Raw genomic sequence first — 20,665 nt, forward strand, 5'->3', positions numbered from 1 at the left:
CAGAGTCCAGCATTGTCAACGGCCACTCGCCGCACTCTGACGCGCACCCGCACGCGTGACGTCATCGCTCGAGCGAGGGTGGCAGGAAGCCGCTGCCCTCGACCATGGCCCGTCCGGCGCTAGAGTTACGTCAGAGCACGTGACCTTGGTGTCACGCTGCTTTGCCATGGCCTGTGTCGCGCGCGACGCTTTGTTCGTCCTCTCCGCCCGCAGATTACGCGCCGTTCACTTGCTTTTCTCGTTCTTGCTATCCGGAGGACTTCAAGAAAGGCAGCTGGACGCGCTTTACTTGTTACCAAGCGTGATAAGGGTCACAACGCATTGTGCGGGAGTCGCTCGACCACGCGAAACAGATTAGGGCCCTGGTAAGTCTTCAACGCATACTTCCTCCACAGTGCAGAAAGCCTGGCCTTCTGGCCTACGCTCCCACGTCTACGTAGCATGGAGAGGTTGATGGTCTGCTTGACCAGCGAGTGGTGACTAGTTGCTGTGCGCAACGTACTTGATACGTCGCATATTGCGTCTCGGCGCAAGCTTTACTGGAGTCGCTTTTCCAGGCCAGCTCTGGTTACTGTTCTATTTGCCCTTTGTCGAGGATCTGATGCTGGGGGCACCTGCTTGTGTGTCTATTACCTGCCCGCCTCGCATCATGACGAAGTCGATGGACTCTGTCTCCAGCGGGTGGCGGTGGCGGTGGGTATGGACTTGCACGAATGGTGGACGGCGAACAGCGAGCGGTGAACGTACGGCTAAGAGTCAACCGTGTCGTGTGGGCTGTGAACCCCCCCCCCCGGTTTTCGCGATATCCAACAGCGTACCCGTCTCACACGACACACACACGGCACATGTCACAATCAGCGACTGATTGTGTCTTTTCTAGGGTCGTACATGAATCCGCGTGCTCCTCCCACATACTCGGCAGCAGACTGGTGGAGACCCCATCACCCGCATCCTCAACCCCCAACCATACAACCACACGGAAACCCGTACTATCCGCCACCCAACGCATCGCCGCACAACATGGCAACACCTCCCTATCCGCCCAACGACCCGACGCCCTTCAAAGACGTCCTGAGCGTGTTCGCCACCGCGCTCGACAAGGTCGACACGCACATGACCGCGCGGCTCAACCGCATGGAGATCGCGATGGGCAACATGGCAAAGGTCGCGACGGAGGCGCTCCAGGTCGCAACCAGCGCGCGGCAGGAGACCAAGGACGGGCTCGAGCGGCTGCACACAGGCGTCGTGAACGCGGCGAAGTGCTCGCTCGCGAGCTCGGAGAAGATCGAGATGATCCTGGGCGACGTGAGCGGCGATCCGGACGCGGATCCCGAGCACGAGCGCGCGACGGTGCTCGGCCGGATACGCCAGCTCGAGCGCGCGGTTGTCGAGCTGTCCGAGAGCGTGAGCGATCCGGATGCGGCGCGTGAGTGTTGCATAATGCCGTTGAGATGTCCTCTGAACAGTTTACAGGTCCGACCATTGTGAGGCACGAGGCTGGGGTGAACACCGACCCCGTCGTGCGCCAGTTGGTCGATGCAGGAGTCGACACGCTGGACCTCGAACCGCCCGTGAGGCGCATAGATGCCGACGTCCAGGTCGATATGCCTGCGCAGATCCCCACAATATCGTTCCGTCCTCCCCGGTCATCTGCGGGGGCACCGCTCAACCGCTACCGAGCGACACCACAGGCTGAAGGTACTCGCATCTACGGTTCTTCTCAGCGCGATTTTGACTGATTGACGATCAAGGATCGCCAGCGTTACGAGCTGCGTCGGTGGCATTCGCCGTACAGCCGCTCGCGCCCGCGCACTGGAGCCCAGCGGCCGGATACACCGGTGCGTCGTTCCCTCCATGCACACACTACACGGGAATGTTGACAAAGCCGTGCTGCATAGACGGCTCAAGCTCGTCCGCCACCAGCAAGGTCCCTTCACCGAGCGTCGACACGTCCACGGAGCGGCTTCTCACCGCTAACGCGCCCGCGACAGTCCCGTCTGCGTCGTCCGAGGGGCGCGCGAGCTCGATCTTCGACGAGCAGGAGATCTTGCAGAGCCTCGGGGCGGACGCCGACGGTGGTTCCCATCCTCCGAGCAGTCCTTCGCCTGTCCCCGCCGCTCAGAAGCCTCCGACACCTCCTCTGCCGCGTACAACCCCGGTCATACCGCGCAGGTCGGCGTTCGTACGGCCAGGTGCGGCGTCGGGATCGCCAATCTCGGTCGCATCCGCTTCACCTCCAACCAAGGCGATGACAGTCTCGTCCCCCGCAAGCCAGTCACAGCAGAACGGATCGCCGCCGATTCCCAGACGGAACGTGATAGCGGCCATGGCGGCTGCAGCGGCGTCTACATCGGCGTCTACGGCCACAATGACAACGATGGCTGCGGTGTCCTCCTCTTCCTCGGCGCCACTCGCACCACGTTCCCCAGTCCCCATCCCGCGCGGATTCGGGCGGCTGAACGCCATATCGGTGGGCTCGACCTTGTCGCCCTCCAGCGCCTCACAGCCGTCGCCAACACGCGCGCCCGCCGCAACGCCATCCACGCCTGGATCGCTCTCGTCGCTGTCCTCGCTGTCAAGCCCGCCGAAGTCCCAGGCGCAGACGTCCTCCGAGCGCAGCGACGGCTCCAGCGCGAGCGCAAGCGCACCGGTCGCAGCACCCGCGCGCAGTACGTCAGCGCGGGGCCGGGGTAAGGGGGCGGCGCGCGGCGGGAAGGCGGGGGCGAGCGCGAGTGCGCGGGTGACGGTGAAGAAGGAGCGGAGCGAGCCCGGGCAGCTTGGGCCTGCGGCGAAGAGGCGGAAGACTATGGGTAATGTTGACGATGTGTCAGCGAGTGCGTCGACCCCGGGTGGGAAGGCGGCGCGTGGACGAGGGGGCGGGCGGGGACGCGGGCGTGGCGGGACCTCGAACGGGAAGAGTGCTGCCCAGGCTAAGACCAAGGCCGATCCGCCGGGAGTTGGCACGGACTGTCGGTGGCCTGCGAAGATCGACGGGGACGAGGCGTATCAGCGCGAGGTGCGTGGTTCCTTGTCTGGGATTCGTGGTGCTGTGCGTGAAGTTCACGATCTTATGCGCAAGTTTGTGCAATGCGACAAGTACGTATTTCTCGCCTTGACGTGCGCTGTATACGGGGCTGACGAGATAAACAGTTGCGAAGCGTGGTACCACTTTGGGTGCGTTGGCTTGCAGATGGGCGACCCGCGCCTGGAGCCGGACGCGGAGTTCGTGTGTCCGCCCTGCGAGAGTTCTAGGTGCGCCCCATCGTCCGCCCCCCGCTGCGCTCTCCCACTCATCACTTGCCTGTTGCGCCACAGTTCCAACCGTACGTTACTCACCCATGACCAGTTCGAGTTCAGACTGATCACGGCCCTCCGCAGATCAACAGCGCCAGGGGCTGCGCTTCCAAGAAGCCGCATGCATGCGCCCGGACTGCGAGCGCGCGGGGCTCGCAGAGGACACGAACGAATACTTCGTCGAGCGCATCATCGGGCGGCGCCCATACGAGGCGGACATCGCCGACGGTGTCAAGCGGCCCTCGCGCTTCCTCTGGCTCGTCAAGTGGGACGGGTGCGTCGTCCTCTTCCCTCCTCGGTCTCGCTCATGTGCTGCGGTGTGCGCTAACGCTGATCGGGGTAGGTGGAAGGCGGAGTCGGCGTCGTGGCAGGAGCGCGCGCACCTGGGCGACTGCGCGCGGTTCATCGAGGAGTTTGAGGAGGCGGCGGAGATCGAGGGCCGCGCGGTCGATAAGCTGGACAATATCATCGTCTTGAACGAGGGCATGGCCGCTGGGTGGTGAGTGGCGTGGGGTACTTGTGGTTGGAAGGGCTGTGGCTGTGGCTGTGTGGAAGGGGGGCGCGGTGGAGGTCGAGGGGGAGGGGGGCTTCCGGACTCTTGGTGTTGTGCTCGCAGGTCGTGTTGGTGCATGTTTTGATGATCGCTATCGTAGCTTTGAGCCTTGTTATAGTCGTCTTTGTAGCATATAGCTTTTCTTCGCCGGTTTATGTGCTCGGAATGCTCGGTCAGACTCAAAATTTTCGCTGGTGTAGAGTGCGACGCCCGACTCCACCTCTGAAGTATAAATTTGCATCTTATCACTACCGGCATGAACTATTATAGTTACTAAGCTACTCAAGGTAGCATTGAGTCGCGACGGAGTGCTGATCATGCCTTTGGATCTGGCGGATAAGCGATATAAGTTCAACGCGGTATCGGTCAACGGCGGATGGGATGAAGTTGGGACGAAGTCGTATGACAAACGATCGAGGATACTGGCAGCCGTTAGGCGCAAGAGACGATTGTACGTGTTTGCTAGAGTGCGTATCCTACATCATAACATCAAACCCCGGAACCTTGCTTGTGCTCGCCTTCGTCACAACTGCGTCGCACCTCTATGCTAACTTCGACGGCCCTCCAATGCTGGCCCTGAAACAAATCTAGGCGTTTCATCAGCCGCTTGGTCGTCGCGCGGACTTGCCTGAGGTGCTGGAAACCCGGTCCATGTCAGATGTAGACACAACTTCGACATGGTAAACGCCCATCTCGCAGGTGGAACATGACGTACGGCGATGTCTGGGCCCAAGATGCGGAAGGCGTACAGAGAGGTCTCAAGGGACTTCAGGTCTTGCAATATCTAGATGGTGGATGAGTTTTATTAGCCTCAGAAAATCCAGAACTCGCACATAAATTGGGGGGGAGGGGGAGGGGGGGGAGAACTACAGGTACTCGGAGGAGGGCACGGCTGAATTCGACATACATAGTAGCTCCATGTATCAGACATAGCCTGGATGGCCGAGATCATCCCCAGGATATCTTGAACAATGGTCCTAAGCCTAAGATGCGAGTTCACCGAGTGTGGGTCATGGATACTACCCCGCCTCAAAGAGGAAAAGCATTTAAGCAGCGTACCTTGCGAGATCCTCTTGTGGGTATGTCCGACCCCAAGCCACAGCTAGATGAGTATTGTGATCATGGCCAGTTGGGTGCAGTAACGATCACCTTCGTTTAGCACACGCGCCTCGAAAAAGGACTCTAGCTCCTCAAGATCTGCCGCCTCCACGTCCCAGGTCGAAATTGATTGAGCACGATAGTTAGGTCACAGTCAGTAATGTCCACTATACTGCAATTTCTACGTGACTTACTTCGTCGACCTTGTCCTTGTCCTTGTCCTTGTCCTCGTCCTCGTCGGAGTTCGAGTCCGAGTCCGAGTCCGGGTTCTCGTCCTCGGAGCAGTATATATCACTAAAAAATTCATAATGTGAGCTACTTAACGTTGGGCAAATCAAGCATTGTCGATGACGGGCTTGCTAGAGTCTGTTGTGACACACTTACCTGGCGCCCACCTCCCCGATGCCCTCGAAGACGTTGCTTAGTATAACCTCAGGTTTGCGGCCAATATGTTTCCTTAACCGATATAGGAACTGCTGTATGTGCCAACGGATTCTGCCGAAAGCCTGGAGGTTACTTTCAGCAGCTTTGACGGGCTTCTTGATTATCTGGTATATGAGACATTCAAATAAAGATGAACAACGACTTGAAGACGCGGGGACCATTATTTACCTCCCAAACAATGTCGATATCTGCTACCGCGCCATCGACGTTACCGTGGACTTCTCCGAACATCTCGCGAGTTCCTAAGACCGTATTGTCGTACACCCCTAAACAGACGAGCCATTAGTTCTACAAACTCGGGCAAAATTACTCAGTGATTACATCGCATAGAGTGATATGTCTTAACGGCGTGGTCATAGATGTCGTGGCCCCTTATTGCCCTTAGTTGCCTTAGCATTTTTGAATTTTCGTGCTGAGAAAGTTTTGTCAGCGTGAAAATGCCAGAATGTGGTCAACATCGACGAACAACACAAAAAAAAACGGTGCAGGTGCGACGGACCCTGACCAGCAACACATTCAAGAAATCACCCTTAGCAGCTTAGCACTTATTTGCCCTTAATGCGGCAAATAAGGGGAAATAAGGCCATTAAGGGAAATCCGAAACTCCTGATGGGACATGAAAGCGGATTTCCTGTGGCGGGGAATATGAGTGGGTGTAAACCAATCGTATTAGCGCGAGAACCTGAGTTCGAGGCTCACATCGCCAATTTGGGTCCACTGCCACAAGAAAACACCTCTGCTCGGTGTGAACCAGTCTAATGGTGGGTATTGCTCACCATACAGCGCTTCAAGGGAGTACGTCACCCCGTGGGAGAGACCAAGAACGCAGTTGGCCCTCAAGTGGAACCGATGGAAGTCCTGGAAGAAATGGCCGTCTTCGTCATCATTACATCTCCAAGGGCCTGAGGACCCTGTTTCTGGCGGGAGACGTGATAATGTCTGAGAACGAGATGGGGTAACACAGACGGAAGGATAACGATGAGCTACATTTGGGATGATATCGAGGCTTGGAGCCTGTAGCTGTACTTACATCACGTGTGATTTGGGGCGAGTCTTTGCACTCTACGTCGTTCACTGGCAGCTTGATTGGGAAATCTCCTGCAGTAGCCGGATGATCTGATATCACTCCGGTATCTGGATCTTCTTCCGGAGCGTACCCTGACAGCAAGTCATTGAGTAATTTAGATAATGTAAAACAAATAATATGGAATCACCTGGATCCGCATGAGTCCCAACGACTTGGGTTACGCGCGGAGTTGGGCCTTGCACTCTCTTTAAGCCTGACACTGTCGTTAGATAATTAGTGCGACTATGAGGTGGATCTGGCATACCAGCACACGATGCAGTTGTTGCTAAAGCTTCAAGCACTGCCTGGTATGAAGGGTCTCTCTTTGGCACCCTTGGCTTTGTGTGATCCTTGTCTAGGTACGCGGGTCGGCATCACAACAGTCTGGGTAAATACTGATAAGACAGACGGTTACATACCGGCGAACACGTGCACGTGTCTGGGCTCGACAATTATCTTGCCATTATATTGCGGAAGAGAATGGCGTATTGTGCTCTCCCACCACTGCTGGTGTGGATATTTCAAGTCGGGGGTGATATTGGATGGCAACTGAACTTCGATTCGCTCCGGATTTCTGACCACAGAGCACGCTTCCACCAGAAGGTTAGATCCGAGAAATTGGGTCAATAAACCTTCACGAGGTAGTAAGGTGTCACGCCAAGAGCGGGACTCGTGCCCCGAGAGCGTGTTAGACACCAAGAACAAGATGCGGAAGCAGACGGAACGTATATGCGGATGTACACCTGCCTTGGAAAGAATCATGAATGCCTGTTCATGAGACCATCCGTCGCGAGTTCCGCATTTGATCACCAGTACCAGCTCTTTTAAAGAGGGGAAGGTCGAGAGGTACCGATTATGATGGTCAGGGTCGCCTATATGGGACTACGCCGTCAGCGGCACAGTCATACGCGAGCTCGAACAGAGGCCAAATGGGCGCCTCAACGCTTACCGTGTGCAAATGGCATTCGCAGGTAAGGGTCAGTGCAATATAGAATAACCTTCGAGAGGGAGGATCCGAAGGCGAATGCAGGGGCCGAGCACAGCAATCCTGAGCTAGCCTGAAGCGGTGCATGTTAGCGGATAGAAACAGCAAAGAATATCGCAGACTCACGTCAATTTCAAGCGTGCGGAGGGAGGTGCAGCGGTTCCGAGTCCTCACAGACAGAGCTCCTAAATCCAGTGAGGTGTCGCTCTCAGTGTCTCTAAACGACAATCCGAGCTTGAGACGAAGGTGCTTCATCCTCGGGAACGCCCAGACCAGTCGGAAGAGGTGGAATGGATTCCGAAAGTGACCCGAGATATGTAGCTCATAGATCGGATATAATCCAACCCATTCGTTATACCAGGGAGGGTAATGGGACCAGTCGACTCGAAGTATGAGCTTCCGCAACTTCTTGCGAAGCTGCTTCACTAGCTCAGGATCGCAAAAATGGATGAATTCGGACTTGTAACGCCGCGGACGGTGATATTTCCGGGTGGCAGGACCCTCGGAGTCCACCATCAGGGTGTCCACATAATCGGCGAGGCTGGGGCTACCATCAAGAGCGAAAAGGAATTTGTCCACATGGTGAGGACGCCTGAAAGCGACAATGGAGTACAAGCGGACGCGGCTTTGGTGTAGCCACGCATGACAGGTGAGCGAGCACGCTCGAAGGACGCGATAAGAAGCCAGGACATCGTCAAGGTCAAAATCTTCTGCGAGGCAGGCGCAGCGGTCGATAATCATGTTCCAGATGTCTTGCGGACGACTTTGTATGTCCATAGTTATGAGTGGCCTGAGATACCATGTACAAGAATGAGTGAGTACAAAAGTATACTGAGAGTCGTAGTTGTATGCTGGTGAATACCTTGCGTAACGTTCCCGATCGCTGAACCACCTGTACTCCAAGAGCAGACGGGGGGATGACTCGGAGTAGTACCAAGGCCGATGTCGCGTTGCAGAAAGTGTGTGCTTTCGTAGAGGATAACCCCAGCGAGAGAGATCGCGGTTCAGATACAAGGGAATGAGCAACTTCAATTGGCCATCGATCGATGCCAATATGAGCGCTAAGGCATGTGAAGCCTAGGCGGCCGTCATCCGTTGGATGCGACGGATCAAGTCAGGTCAACATTTGTATGATATTCTCTTATATCCGCGCGAGTACAATCGGTTACATATATACAACACGAACAAATTCAAGCGGCCGCACGACATACAAACCTGGCACCTACTTAGAGCGGTCTAACGTACACCGTCCCATCGTGCGACCCAGATGCGATCGTCTTACTATCCGGCGAGAATTGCATAGACGTGACAAAGTCATCGTGCTCGTTGTACGTCTTGACCAATGTTCCATCCTGCGTGAATTTCCATAGCCGGACTGTGTCATCGGACGACGCGGACGCAACATACGTGCCGTCGGGCGAGTACGCGACAGCGTTGATCCCGCCGTCGTGCGCTTCGAGCGACAGCACCCGCTCCCCCGTCCGCGCGTCCCACACCTTCACCGTCGAGTCGGATGAGCCTGACACGACGCGCGTCCCGTCTGGGGAGAAGCACACCGACCACACGGGACCGGTGTGCTCGCGCAGCTCGACGAGTGCCCTGCCGTCCTCAGTGCTCCAGATGCAGCACCCGAAGTCGCACGAACCCGTCACGATGTACCGCCCGTCGGATGAGAATGAGGCGGAGGAGACCGTGCTTTGGTGGCCTGCAAGCACCGACTTGGGCGCACCGATGTCGAGGTTGGCCACCTCCCAGACGCGGCAGACTCGCTCTGTTCCGCCGGTAGCCATCATCCGCCCGTCGGCGGAGAAGATGATGAAGGTGACCTCGCCATCGTACTGGGCGGTCGCGAGGAGCTCGAAGCTGACCGCGTCCCAGATGCTGAATGTGCCGTCGCGTGCGCCTCCCAGAAGCTTGGACCCGTCAGGAGTGAACGCGAGGGAGCGAATTGCCTTGTTGCCCACATCTATGGTCTGCGGTACTCGATGCAGAGCTTCGACGTCCCACAGCTTGATCGGCCCAATACTCGACGCGGATGCAAGAAGAGTGCAGGTAGGGGAGAATGCGAGTGCAGACACCGTGTCCTCGTGCGCCGTGAAGTGGCGTACCACGGTATCGTCGCGCACATTCCGTACGGTGATGCATGTATCTTCCGCACCGCTCGCGAGGTACTTTCCATCAGCGGAATAAGCCAGAGTGGTGATAGACCCGAAGTGGGTAGTAGGGTTTCCGATGGCACCGGCGTGTGATGCCAGCTCGTTCCTAGGATTTACGGGCGGCTTCCTGCGGGGTGATACCGTCTGCCCCCCGCTCGTGGGTGATTCCAACGCTGCTGAACACAGTAAGATCACCATTTTCATAGCATGTACATCACGTACGCGGGGTGTCACTGTCATGTGGGCTGTCCGGTATGTCTGGGCCAGGAGGGGCGTTGCTGACGGATATCGCGCGTTGTACGTTCGGAGCCTCATCGGACTGTTCTCCAACTTGCTCTCGGTTGAATGTCATATCAACGTCAAACGTACCCACTATGAGAGTCAGTCAGCAGAAGGTAACACATTGCAACAATATCGCCGACCGTAGTTCTCATCTATGTCCACATGCGGTTTGAGCTGCGCGAGTTGCTCTGCCACATCGACCGGGAAGTCTTGATCCTGCGCGGATCTTTCAATCATATACCAACGCACGCTTGACACACTGACAGTATACCTGGAAGAGCGCATAGAAGTCCATATCAGAGGCGATAGCTATCTCCGCTTCTGAGTTCTACACGCCGAGTATATTAGCACTTAACGTGCATATTGAAGCGATGGACGCCTTCAAAGCTCACCTCGAGTATATAGTCCAAGGCCGCATTCACGGGATCGTAAGGCTGGCCTAAATCAGTGGGTGCTTCGCATCGTATACTGGCCTATACACGCACCTTCGAAATACCTGACACTGTTTCAGAGTCTGAATCGCCCCCTGAATCCTCTTCCAGAACATCTGAGCTGCCATACGAGTCGTCAGGGTCCGGTGGAGGCAGCTCATGCGGACCCGCCCGGGCCTCAAAGCGCCGAAGAAAAAACTTGGTTCTCCGTCGCTTCGCCTTGTAGTAGTGGAAGAAAATGCACTGGTTCGGTTTGTCGGGAGTGTTAGGAGAGGCTTGCGGCACAGCGAGAGCCGGAACACTGGAGGATGATCCAGCGCTGTACGCAGATGACGCCCACGTAGGTAGATCAGGCCCTGCGGCAGAGGAGGGCGATAGAGGCGTAGAAGATTCCGTCCCGAAAATCGATGGCGGAGAGGTACTGTCGTGCGAGTACCTGGGCTCGGTGGGCATGGAGGCCAGGAGTGGGGATGCATTGGACCTCCTACGCGCGTGCGGTGGGCCTGTCTTGTGCCAGATACCGGGGGCGGACAACCGGGAGATGCTCACTTCAATATTCGCGGAGCCGAGAGCAGCGAAGTCGCACGAGACGCTGCCATGCACACCCCGCTGGCTACCATAGAATGCGGCGACGCCCCAGCGGCTTGTCTTCGTTACGCCGGTGACGAAGTAGATATCCTGCTCGTTCAGTGGGAGGTCCAGTGTGTCGTTCGCGAGCAGCAGCCACTTGTCCAAGTACTCGCGCATGTATTGAGTGACTTTCCGTCTAGATGGCATGTATGTTGCCGAGCCGTTGGGGCTAAGTAGTAGAAGCGCCCCGCGGTCCTCTGCGCACTGGAATCCGATGTTACCGCTAGCGGAGCCGCCCAACGGCGGACTAAGGGAGTCGGCGTAAGCATCCAGGTGAAGAGCCAGCACCAAGTTTTGCGTACGCATTCATCGACCCCCCTCCTGAGACCGAGACATTCTTGATCGTGCGACTGTATAGCACGGGCTGGGTGATACTCTCGGGAGATCGGAAAAGGGTGCTCTCTCTCGGGACGAATGGCACGTAGTCTTCCGGCAACAGCTCGTGCGGCTGATGTTCTGCTCCATCAGGAAGCGTGGTCCGGAAGAGATGTAAGAACGTGCCCTCGTTCAGCCATCCTACGTCTGCGATCTCAACATCCCACTGAGCGCGAGCAGGGTTGGGCGCCCACAGGGGATAGCCATGGCGATGGTGAAACAGTTCTTGAGCGTAGATGTCCCATGGTGGTGGGATATCAGAAGGCATCGGGACGGGCGAGGCGGCACGGATGAGGGAGGGAGCAGGAGGGGATGAAGGTGTTACGATTAGAGTGCAATCAGGGAACGGTACCGTGTGTCCCCAGATATTGAAGAAGTCGAAGGCTCGTCGGCAACGATGGAGCGAAAGGCGCTACACATCCCACGAGTCGTAAACGGAATACCACCTGACCAGGCGCTGATTGTGTGCACGACTATACTCGGTCCGATATCTTGCAGGTTCAATTGATCCAGAGGGTGTACTGCCGTACATGGTGTCAGCGAGGGAGAGCGAAAAACCCAGTAAACATAAAACCTACCGTGTTACATGATACGGGGCGCTTAGGCTGGACCTCGAGGCTCGAAAAGGACGCGGTACACATGAGCGCGTGCCCGACCCGGCAATACAGGAGCTTTGAAAGATCTCCTGGAAAAAATGACAATATATGTCCCTTTGACGAACGTCTATCTGTCTTGCGGGAGCGCAATGATATCGCTGTCTGGAGCTTTCAAGAACCGGCGGGGTACTACCAATCTATGATGGGGACTCAACGTGATTTTAAAGGCGGAGACAGTTCCGCCATACGGTGAAGCTAGGGCGTCGTGGCACATAGCAGAGAATGTCTCGAGGAGGGTACGCCGAGCCTCTCGTCCGTCCGAGAGAGAGGAACCTAGAGACCTGGAGAGGCACAGACAAATATTGACAAACAAGCAAGAGGTTAAGCAAACAGGCGCCCGTATGGAGCGCCCATGTCGAAGGTTCATTCAATACCCCCATGCATCTCGTTGTTCCTTCGGAGTCAGACTCACTTCGCCAACGCAGAGGACACGGAAAAAATATCAGCACGGTATCCCTCAAAGGCTAAGTGAAGGCCTCCTCGGACACTCAGTAGCCGGTACCAATGAGTTTGACTGGCTCGGACCGAGGTGTTTCAAGCTCCCTGTCACCTTGATCACGCAGAGTGAGTCTGCAAGACGTCGCATTTGGGCATTCCCTCGGTCCTTGAAGGCCTTCTCTATTGTTCGCAAACAGCCGGCTCAAGATGCGCGAACGTTCAAGCTCGCCAACACCACTTTTAGGCGAGTACCACTCGTCGCACCCTCCGCACACAGCGCCTCATGACTTCATTCCAGACGTCGAGCGCATGTCTTTCTCGGAAAAAGGCTCGATCTCAAGCCCACGTTCAAAGAGCGCAAGACCTATAAATCATGCACATTGGAGGCGTACACTCTCAGACAAGCTCGTGCTCATGTTCACCCTCACAGCCCTCGTGCTCGTCAGCGTCTTGCAGTTCTCCGCGGTTATGGGCGGCGCAGATGCGGTCCGCCGCAAGAACTCCCCATCTGCCGCCTGTCTGGACTTCACGCCCAGCGGACCCCCGGGCGTGGTCCTCACAGAACGGACGTACCATCCCGCGAACACCACCGTCGCGATCTCGAACGATTACCTCGGCTTCGGATCCTCCAGCCTGCCCGCGTTCTGCCGCCTTCAGTGCGTGATCACCACGAACGCCACGGCAGGCTCATTTGCCAACACTGAGATCTGGCTCCCGGACGCTACGGCGTGGAACAAGCGCATGCTCACCGTCGGGGGTGGTGGGCTCGCCGGAGGAGGTATGAACGGCCGCGGCGTGCCCGTGTGTGATTCGCGGAGCTTACCGGGGTTTCTAGCGGACGTCATGTCCCTCGGTCGTCAAGCGATCCCACAAGGGTGTGAGGAGAATGCACTCGTCCCGCTCCGCAATGGTCTCCCCTCAGCCCTGACGCATTTTTTCTATCAGTTGCGGGTGTGGCTACCAACGGGGGCCATAACTACTCAGGCTTCGACGGCACCTGGGGCGGACCCCATAACGACGTAAATCGACCTCACCCGCCTCCCTGCTTGACATATCCAGCTAATTCTTTTTTGGCCTCCTAAGAATATGCTCATCGACTTTGGGTGGAGAGCCGTACACCTTAGTGTGCTGGCAGGCAAGGACATCATTGAGCAGTTCTATAACCAGGCTCCGAAGGGGTCGTATTACCTGAGTTGCTCTACCGGTAAGCCTGACGTCTTTACTGTGTGATCATTGCTACGCTCACACCTCCTTGATGTGAACATAGGTGGCCGCCAAGGGTATTATTATTTCGCAGTGCATCGTGATCGACACCATATTGATCCGCGGGGACCTCCATAGCCTGAAAGAAACCCAAATGTTCCCCGACAGCTTCGACGGCGTCGTAAGTATCCCGCACATCCGTCTTCCACCCGTGCTGACTGGCGGAAACCGTCCAGGTCGTCGGCTCCCCCGCGAACTGGATGTCCCGCTTGGTGTCGTGGGGCGCGCACCTCTCGCAGCTTGTCGAGCCCGCGACGTCCCCGCACTTCATCCCGCAGGCGACGTGGACGGACGTGATCGCGCCGGAGGTCATGAAGCAGTGCGATGCGCTCGACGGGGTGCGTTTTCTCGCATGCTCAGCAGCATAGAGGCGTGCGCTAATGTTCGAGTGACAGGTTACTGACAATGTCATCAACGATCCGTCCGCGTGCCAGTACGTCCTTCTGAAAACTTTTTCCACCCGCGTATTACGCTGCTATCGAACGCTTGGCTAAGAGTTCCTCCAACTCAGCTTCCGTCCCGAGACCCTGGCGTGCGCCCCGAGCCAAAACCCCGCGACGTGTCTGAACGCGGACCAGCTCGCCATTCTCCCGCAGATCTACGAGGACTACTTTGAAGACGGCAAGTTCGTGTTCACCGGGTTCAACCTCGGCGGCGAGGACGTGTACTTTACGGACCTCACCAGTGAGACGCCCAACCCGCTCATCACCAACTGGCTTCAGTTTATGGTGCTCAAGTACGTGCCAGTGGGTCTCTCGAGCGACGTAAGTGGTGGTAGATACTGACGCGGCGGACAGCGATACGACTTGGACGATCGACCAGTATAACTCGAGCGTGTACAAGATCGCGGACGCGGTCAATCCCGGGAACGCAAACGTACGCCGTAGCCCCGCTCTTCTCCACCGTCACGCGTCTACTTCTACTTAAACGTCTGCGCAGGCGATCAACCCAGACCTGAGCGCGTTCTCCGCGCCGCTGCACAATGGGAAGGTGATGCACTACGTCGGCCTCACGGACGAGATTATCAGCCCGCGCAACAGCTTCCACTACTACGATACTGTGCGCGATGATGCGCTCCGCAGGGGCGTGAATGTGGATGATTACTACCGCCTTTTCCCCGCACCCGGAATGGACCACTGGTATGTATAGATCTTTACCTGCTCTATCTCTCCAGCATGCTGACGAGATCTTTTTTCTTCCAGCTTCGTACGTATACGATTCTGTTCCTGGAGGAGTCATACGAGGTAATGACGGAAGACACGCAGGGCGGCCACGGCGCAAATTCCTTCGGCGGACCCTTCCAGCAGGTCGTCCCCAACGACCCCGAGCACGACATCCTCGCCGCGCTCATCCACTGGGTCGAAGACGGAGTCGCGCCGACCACTATCATTGCCACGAAGTTCAACAACGACATCGCGGCGGACGGGGTCGCGTTCACGCGTCCGCTGTGCATGGTGCGTTCAGATGTAACGTTAAAGGTGACCGAGGTACGAGTGCTGACGAGATTTGCAGCATCCGATGAAGGCGCGGTTCCGCGGAGGTGATCAGAACGACGCGGCGAGTTTCGAGTGCGTCTGAGCCTGGCGGTGGGTTATATGGCGGGACTTGTTTTTTGTGTTTGTTGCCGGCGCTGATTGGATAGTTACAGAGCAGTCCTGGTTTCTTCGGCTACCGTATGCTCTGACAATTGTTATGTTGTGAGGCTTCTCCGTCACCCGTGATACCGACTTTGTTTTTGCTATTTGCAGGTTTTGCGTGTAGAATTCTACGGTGCCAACTGGTAGAGTGACACTGGCGGGCCCGAACGACCGCCGCCGGTTACTGGAGGGTTTGCCCGCCCGACACGCTAGAACAGTTTTTACTTGTTAGCTTGTCGGTCTTCGGCGGCGCTGAGATAGAATCACTGCTACTTTGAGACCGACCGGTGCAGGGGATGAGACAGGAATATTTTGCATGACGACACGCAGACATGTTTCGGTGATGTGCACGGAGAGAAGGGGGTATATTGCAATATTATATGTGGTGGCGAGCTATCGCAGGGTTGGAGCTAGTTGTAGGGGTAGGCAATACATCGTCCAGTGAGACACGTAGTAGAGACTGTTACATGTGGAAATGTCGGCGAGTAGCCGGAGGGTATAAGGTATAGTATCGTGGCACAAATCGAGAAAGAGATTATTTGCCTGCGCCAGGCATGCATACAGTCACCGTTCTTCCGCTACCACGAAACACAATCGAGACAAGGAACCTACGCCATGAACTGCTGCTGGATGCTGAGCGGCGGCGCGCCCATGGTTCCCGCCGTCGCGGGCGAGCACAGCGCGTCGAGGCGCCACTCCCCGCGCAGTCGGTGGTAGAGCGCCTTGAACGCGGACACCGAGCCCTTCTCGAGCACGAACCCGAGCACGGTCTCGTACCCGCTCAGGTTCTCGACGCGGCTACGCCCCGACACGGACGGCTGCCCGCTCTGCGACAGGCGCGGGGTCGCGTTCGGGGTCCCCATGCCGTTCGGCGAGCACGACGTGAACTCGACGCGGAAGCGGACCTGCTTCTGCACGAGGCCGCTCGCGTCCTGCATGTCGTCGATGCGGCACCGCAGCACGCTCCACCCGCCGTTCTCCTCCATCGCGACCGTGGCGCCGAAGTATTCTAGCAGACGGGTCGTCTCCGAGCGCGTCGTCCCGAGGTCCAGGACGGAGTACAGGAGGTACGACTGCACCTTCCAGTGGAAGAGGTTGGAGAACCAGCCCTTGAATTCTCCGACGGCAGGGGACATGCCGGAGATAGGGGGAGACCCGAGGTGAGGCGAGGCGACCGAGAAAGTGGAGCGCTTCTGCAGGACGGGCGCTGCGAAGTCGAGCGGCGGAGCTAAAGACCATGAAGCCATCAGCCACGCGCCTTCGCACAGAAAATACATTACTCACGCCGTGCCTTCTTGTCCTTCTTCGCCTGCTGTCCGTTCGTCGCCTCTTGAATGAACACCATGTTGCCCATCTCCTTCCCCAGCGGGAGAGAGTGGAAACCTAGACCGCCGGACTGGCACTCGGAATGGGCTGGGCGCGCTGAGGGCTGCCGGGTGGCGTTCTCCTTGTTCTCGCTGCGGGCGTCCCTGTCCCATGTTACGTCCATGCGATGTTCCGTGCTGGACATCCGCACCTGTCGGCGAGGTACAGCGTCATGTGGGAACTGCACCTGCCGCGAGGCGCGAGCGGACTGCATGTGGGTGGGCGGCCACGGCAAGGATTGGGCATCCGGAGCAGTCGTGGGATCCACATCCATCTGCATCTCGACGTCGGAGATGCGAGGCGTCGTAAGAGCAGGGATGGTCGGGACGGCAGCAGGAACGGGCCGAGGAGCAAAGATGACACCAGGAGCAGACACAGCACCTTGGCGAGACGACTGACCATAAGGAACGTATGTCGATTCGTGCATGGACGCGCGGTGGGCAGGAGGCGCAGACACTCCATTGCGCTGCATGGGAGGCGGCGCGAAGCGAAGAGCTGCTTCGGACTTCGCCGTTCTGTGCGGGCGTTGAATGACTCCCGGGCCTGTCCGCTGGTACCGGGCACGAACCATATCGGGATTCGGTACGAAGGACGGGGGGTTAGAAAACGCAATGGTATTTCTGACACTCGGCGCCTGCGGCTTAGGCTTTTGCGGCCGTGGCCCGACAGGCGACTGAGGGCGAGGACGAGAAGGAGCACGTTCCATAGGCACAGAGGTAGTGATGGCGAGAGGAGGCTTCGGCGACGGTGTACGAGACGGCGGCTGTGGTGCGGGACGGTCTGAGCGCAGGTGCTGGGTGTGGGGGACAGACGGCGAGGTCGTTGGGTCGACCTCCATAGATTGCCGGTTACCAGGCTTGGAGCGAGGGGCTGCATATTGCTTCAGGATAACCTTCCCCTGGGTGTTCAAGACTCCATCGATGTCCATGAGGATACCGTGTTCCTCCATAGCCTTCTCGCGATGTTTCTGGAGCAAGAAATAGAACGCCTTAGCCAGAGTGCCACGCCCAGCTGGGCTCAAGAGATCAGCGCGAATGCCCTCGGTGTCAGCATGTCGACCCCAGATGACGCAGAGAGACTCAAAGAGATCACTGTCGATATGTAGGGCAGACGGCAGTGGCCTCGCAAGCTCAGACACAGGAGGCGCCAGGACGTAGAGGATACCAGGTGTCGCACTTTCGAGCCAGGGATGAGCCAGCATCTCGGACATCTTCACAGCCAAAATTAGCGGGTCGGTATATGCGCGGTATATCTGGAGCTTACGGAGATTCTCTTGTTGACGTCCACGACCAACATGCGCGATAGAAGATCCTTCGCCATGGGGTCGACGAAGCTCGGCATGTCGTACTTGCCGACCTTGACTTTCGTGAGCAGTGTGCGCACGTTCTTGTCGTCGAAGGGAAGGCGCCCCGTCAGTAAGGCATACAAGATGACACCACAGCTCCAGATATCCGTAGCAGTCCCAGTGTACTTGTGTCCGTTGACGATCTCCGGGCTAGCATAGTGAGGGCTGCCGCAGCTAGTCTCGAGCTGAAGAGTCGGCGGAGCAAAAGCAGCCATACCCCAGTCAGCGATCTTGATGAGTGGCGGGTTGAGCGAGTGGATGAGGATGTTCTCGGGCTTCAGGTCACGGTGAATGATCGAGAACGTGTGAGCATAGCTGAGGCCATAGACGATCTGCTTGAAGTACGCCAGAGCCTCCAGCGGCGGGAGCCGTCCCCGGTTGACAAGGAAGTCGAAGAGCTCGCCGCCTTCCACGTACTCCAGAATGAGGTAGAGCTCCTTCTCGCCCTCATAGACATCGTATATGCGCATGATATTGGGGTGGTTCATGAGCTTCATCATGATGATCTCCCTGTCGATACCGAGACGCTGCTTCTCAGCCTTGGCCTGAGCGTTGGCCGCGCTCCTCGACGTGAGGAAAGGCGCGAGAGGGAGAATCTTCACGGCAGCCAGCTGACCGGTACGACGGTGACGGGCGATCTTGACGCGACCGCTCGCGCCCTTGCCGACGCACTCGCCGATGATCCAGGGGCCGACGTATTTGGCGTCGTCAGGGTATTCAAAGGCGTCTGTTCCGGCAGCGGCCTTCTCCTTCTCCCAGCGAGTGCCGAGGGGTGTTGCATACTTGACGCGGGGTGCGCGGGGCGGGTCGTTGTTCGTGGCGGACATGGCAGGTTAGAACGGTTAGGGAAGGGATAAAACAAAAAGATTAGGGTAGGAATAGGGTAGGTGTGTCGCTGGAGTCGTAGAGATGTGGGCCGCCGTTTGTGGGCGTCGTCGGACCAGCACGACAATGAGGAGCAGAGAGAAAAGCAACCTCGCCCCGCCGAGCTCGGACCCTTTGAGGGCGGCTGGCGCCCGAACAAACAACGCGCAAACAACACGTCCCGCCACAGCCACGTGTCTACCAACCGCCCGACCAGCGCCTAAGCGCCAAGCCCTTGCCACAGACACAAATTGTCCATCCTGACGATGCTGTATGAAGAGTGTCCAGTATACAAACCATACAAATGAGTGTCCCAAAAGAATGAAAAACAGACTATATGACTAGTACAGTAGCTTGAGATACTGTGAGCGCATTATACGAGAATCACGGCGAGTAGCAAGGCCATGAGGATGATAATCAGTATGGTGATACACCATCCCGACTTGGTCTCTGTAATATCACTGTAAGCATGCTACGTATTTATGAGGAGAGGTAGGCGCACCCTCTGTCTGCCGAATAAAGTTGCGCATCTTGCGCATGGCGGTACTGAGTTTCGCTTCGGAGTGATCGACCCCGCGTTCAAGGTCGTCGAGCATCCTAACCAGTAATGCAGCGTAAGGGGGAGGCTGCGAGGAGAGGCGCGTTTGACAAAGACGTACTCGACGTGTTCGCCGATCTCTTGACCCATGAGCCCCGCCTGCTCATGGAGGGTATTGAGAGTACCGGCAATGGTATCTATGGTCTCGTCTTGTTGGCGGATCATCATCTGGTGACCGGCACATTATATATCTACAGAATATCAGAGTACCATGAGCGACATACCTGCTGTTCCTGCTTCGCCCATTCCGACTGTGCATCCTCGTCCTCTGGCGGTGCAGGGTCCGCCGCACGACCAGACGGACCAATCATCGAGGAGGGTCTTGACCGACGACCATCTGACTGTCCATCCACCTCCGCGCGCATTGTCTACCATGGCAGGACGTATAAACGGGATTGCTCGTGGAAGACGCGAGCAAGAACGGGAAACACACCAAAACGGTAGACGTACCTCAATCTCACGGCGGACATGCCCCACATACCGCCGCCGGTCCATAACCTCCGCTTCCTCCAGTCCAAATAGTCGCGCTCCTGTCGACTCCACCACACTGAAACGCCCTCAGAAACATAGGCTACGAGACACGAAACCAGGACTCACTTCACACTCTCTTCCAAATCCTCCAAGTCCGCCTCTAGCGCCGCAAGCGTAGCTTTCAGCTATCCACCGTACCCCAATCAGCCTTCTTCTCCTTCGCCGCCCTCGTACAACACGACCGAGAAAATACGCACCTCATTTCGCGCCCAAATAAGCTCCTCGCTGTCCTCCCGCGCGGTGCTGCGTATGCGCATGTACGACGCGCGCAGTGTCGCCGCGTTCTGCAGCGACGCCTGCACCTCCGCCTGCACGGCGTGGTACGGGTCCGTCGACATATCTCTTTCTCCCTGGCGGTGTGCACGTTAAAGACTGGAAACTCAGAAGCTAAAGGGCAGGCGGGCCTCCGCGCGTGTGGGCGGAGTTAAGTAGCGCGAGGCTGGTGCGTGCACAGCTCAGAACACGTCGTCCACGTCGGGGATCGAATGGAAACTGCGGTGGCTGCCTGCACACGCGTTACGTCGGGAAGCAAGGCAGACCAGCGCAGGGAGAACAAGGAGCGACGAGGAACAAGTGGATGGAGGCGAGTGAGATACGGCGCTGCGCGGGGATGAATGTCGGGATCAGGCACAGTATTACGGCGCTTCTTGGCCC

General features: G+C 57.3%; 7 protein-coding genes across 7 annotated transcripts; 2 read left to right on the top strand and 5 right to left on the bottom strand.

Annotated features, from left to right (window-relative positions):
- The first annotated feature begins 981 nt into the window (after nt 1-981).
- TRAVEDRAFT_31053 (uncharacterized protein) lies at nt 982-3,996 on the top strand. The gene is made up of 9 exons (XM_008043634.1): nt 982-1,426; nt 1,474-1,698; nt 1,752-1,838; nt 1,899-3,016; nt 3,080-3,096; nt 3,151-3,252; nt 3,316-3,323; nt 3,379-3,568; nt 3,638-3,996. Exons 1-9 carry the CDS (start codon nt 1,291-1,293, stop codon nt 3,795-3,797), a joined length of 2,043 nt encoding a protein of 680 aa, XP_008041825.1. The 5' UTR covers nt 982-1,290; the 3' UTR covers nt 3,798-3,996.
- A 340-nt stretch (nt 3,997-4,336) lies between these two features.
- On the bottom strand, nt 4,337-5,717 carry TRAVEDRAFT_51394 (uncharacterized protein; the record flags this gene model as incomplete). Its single annotated transcript, XM_008043869.1, has 6 exons — nt 4,337-4,483; nt 4,563-4,631; nt 5,140-5,239; nt 5,330-5,493; nt 5,558-5,655; nt 5,711-5,717. 6 exons carry the CDS (start codon nt 5,715-5,717, stop codon nt 4,337-4,339), a joined length of 585 nt encoding a protein of 194 aa, XP_008042060.1.
- A 2,949-nt stretch (nt 5,718-8,666) lies between these two features.
- Nucleotides 8,667-10,000, bottom strand: TRAVEDRAFT_39562 (HET-E; the record flags this gene model as incomplete). The annotated part of the gene is made up of 2 exons (XM_008043678.1): nt 8,667-9,702; nt 9,966-10,000. The coding sequence occupies 2 exons, from the start codon at nt 9,998-10,000 to the stop codon at nt 8,667-8,669; spliced, it is 1,071 nt and encodes a 356-aa protein (XP_008041869.1).
- Nucleotides 10,001-10,351: 351 nt separating this feature from the next.
- Nucleotides 10,352-11,582, bottom strand: TRAVEDRAFT_130464 (uncharacterized protein; the record flags this gene model as incomplete). Its single annotated transcript, XM_008044239.1, has 3 exons — nt 10,352-10,610; nt 10,791-11,162; nt 11,242-11,582. The coding sequence occupies 3 exons, from the start codon at nt 11,580-11,582 to the stop codon at nt 10,352-10,354; spliced, it is 972 nt and encodes a 323-aa protein (XP_008042430.1).
- Nucleotides 11,583-12,876: 1,294 nt separating this feature from the next.
- On the top strand, nt 12,877-15,249 carry TRAVEDRAFT_131746 (tannase and feruloyl esterase; the record flags this gene model as incomplete). The annotated part of the gene is made up of 11 exons (XM_008044240.1): nt 12,877-13,213; nt 13,354-13,427; nt 13,492-13,634; nt 13,750-13,792; nt 13,848-14,009; nt 14,067-14,104; nt 14,183-14,407; nt 14,469-14,547; nt 14,611-14,814; nt 14,916-15,125; nt 15,184-15,249. The coding sequence occupies 11 exons, from the start codon at nt 12,877-12,879 to the stop codon at nt 15,247-15,249; spliced, it is 1,581 nt and encodes a 526-aa protein (XP_008042431.1).
- A 427-nt stretch (nt 15,250-15,676) lies between these two features.
- TRAVEDRAFT_60439 (Pkinase-domain-containing protein) lies at nt 15,677-18,845 on the bottom strand (the record flags this gene model as incomplete). Its single annotated transcript, XM_008044241.1, has 4 exons — nt 15,677-16,515; nt 16,593-17,054; nt 17,301-17,883; nt 17,937-18,845. 4 exons carry the CDS (start codon nt 18,843-18,845, stop codon nt 15,917-15,919), a joined length of 2,553 nt encoding a protein of 850 aa, XP_008042432.1. The 3' UTR covers nt 15,677-15,916.
- Nucleotides 18,846-20,632, bottom strand: TRAVEDRAFT_66528 (uncharacterized protein). Its single transcript, XM_008044242.1, has 7 exons — nt 20,209-20,632; nt 20,078-20,136; nt 19,931-20,027; nt 19,705-19,848; nt 19,542-19,648; nt 19,385-19,479; nt 18,846-19,332 (listed from the first exon to the last, which is right to left on the bottom strand). Exons 1-7 carry the CDS (start codon nt 20,347-20,349, stop codon nt 19,256-19,258), a joined length of 720 nt encoding a protein of 239 aa, XP_008042433.1. The 5' UTR covers nt 20,350-20,632; the 3' UTR covers nt 18,846-19,255.
- Between the last annotated feature and the right edge of the window lie 33 nt (nt 20,633-20,665).

Source organism: Trametes versicolor, assembly GCF_000271585.1.
Source record: "Trametes versicolor FP-101664 SS1 unplaced genomic scaffold TRAVEscaffold_10, whole genome shotgun sequence".
In the NCBI taxonomy this organism is placed as follows: Eukaryota; Fungi; Basidiomycota; class Agaricomycetes; order Polyporales; family Polyporaceae; genus Trametes; species Trametes versicolor.

What these genes read in the sequence shown, in the direction of transcription:
- TRAVEDRAFT_31053 (XM_008043634.1), top strand. Translation starts at nt 1,291, where the DNA reads ATGATCCTGGGCGACGTGAGCGGCGATCCGGACGCGGATCCCGAGCAC. An exon ending in GAGCGATCCGGATGCGGCGC is followed by an intron (nt 1,427 to 1,473) that starts GTGAGTGTTGCA and finishes AACAGTTTACAG; the next exon opens with GTCCGACCATTGTGAGGCAC. An exon ending in CCCAGCGGCCGGATACACCG is followed by an intron (nt 1,839 to 1,898) that starts GTGCGTCGTTCC and finishes CGTGCTGCATAG; the next exon opens with ACGGCTCAAGCTCGTCCGCC.
- TRAVEDRAFT_66528 (XM_008044242.1), bottom strand. Translation starts at nt 20,349, where the DNA reads ATGTCGACGGACCCGTACCACGCCGTGCAGGCGGAGGTGCAGGCGTCG. An exon ending in GATTTGGAAGAGAGTGTGAA is followed by an intron (nt 20,028 to 20,077) that starts GTGAGTCCTGGT and finishes AGGGCGTTTCAG; the next exon opens with TGTGGTGGAGTCGACAGGAG. An exon ending in CTTTATTCGGCAGACAGAGG is followed by an intron (nt 19,333 to 19,384) that starts GTGCGCCTACCT and finishes GTGATATTACAG; the next exon opens with AGACCAAGTCGGGATGGTGT.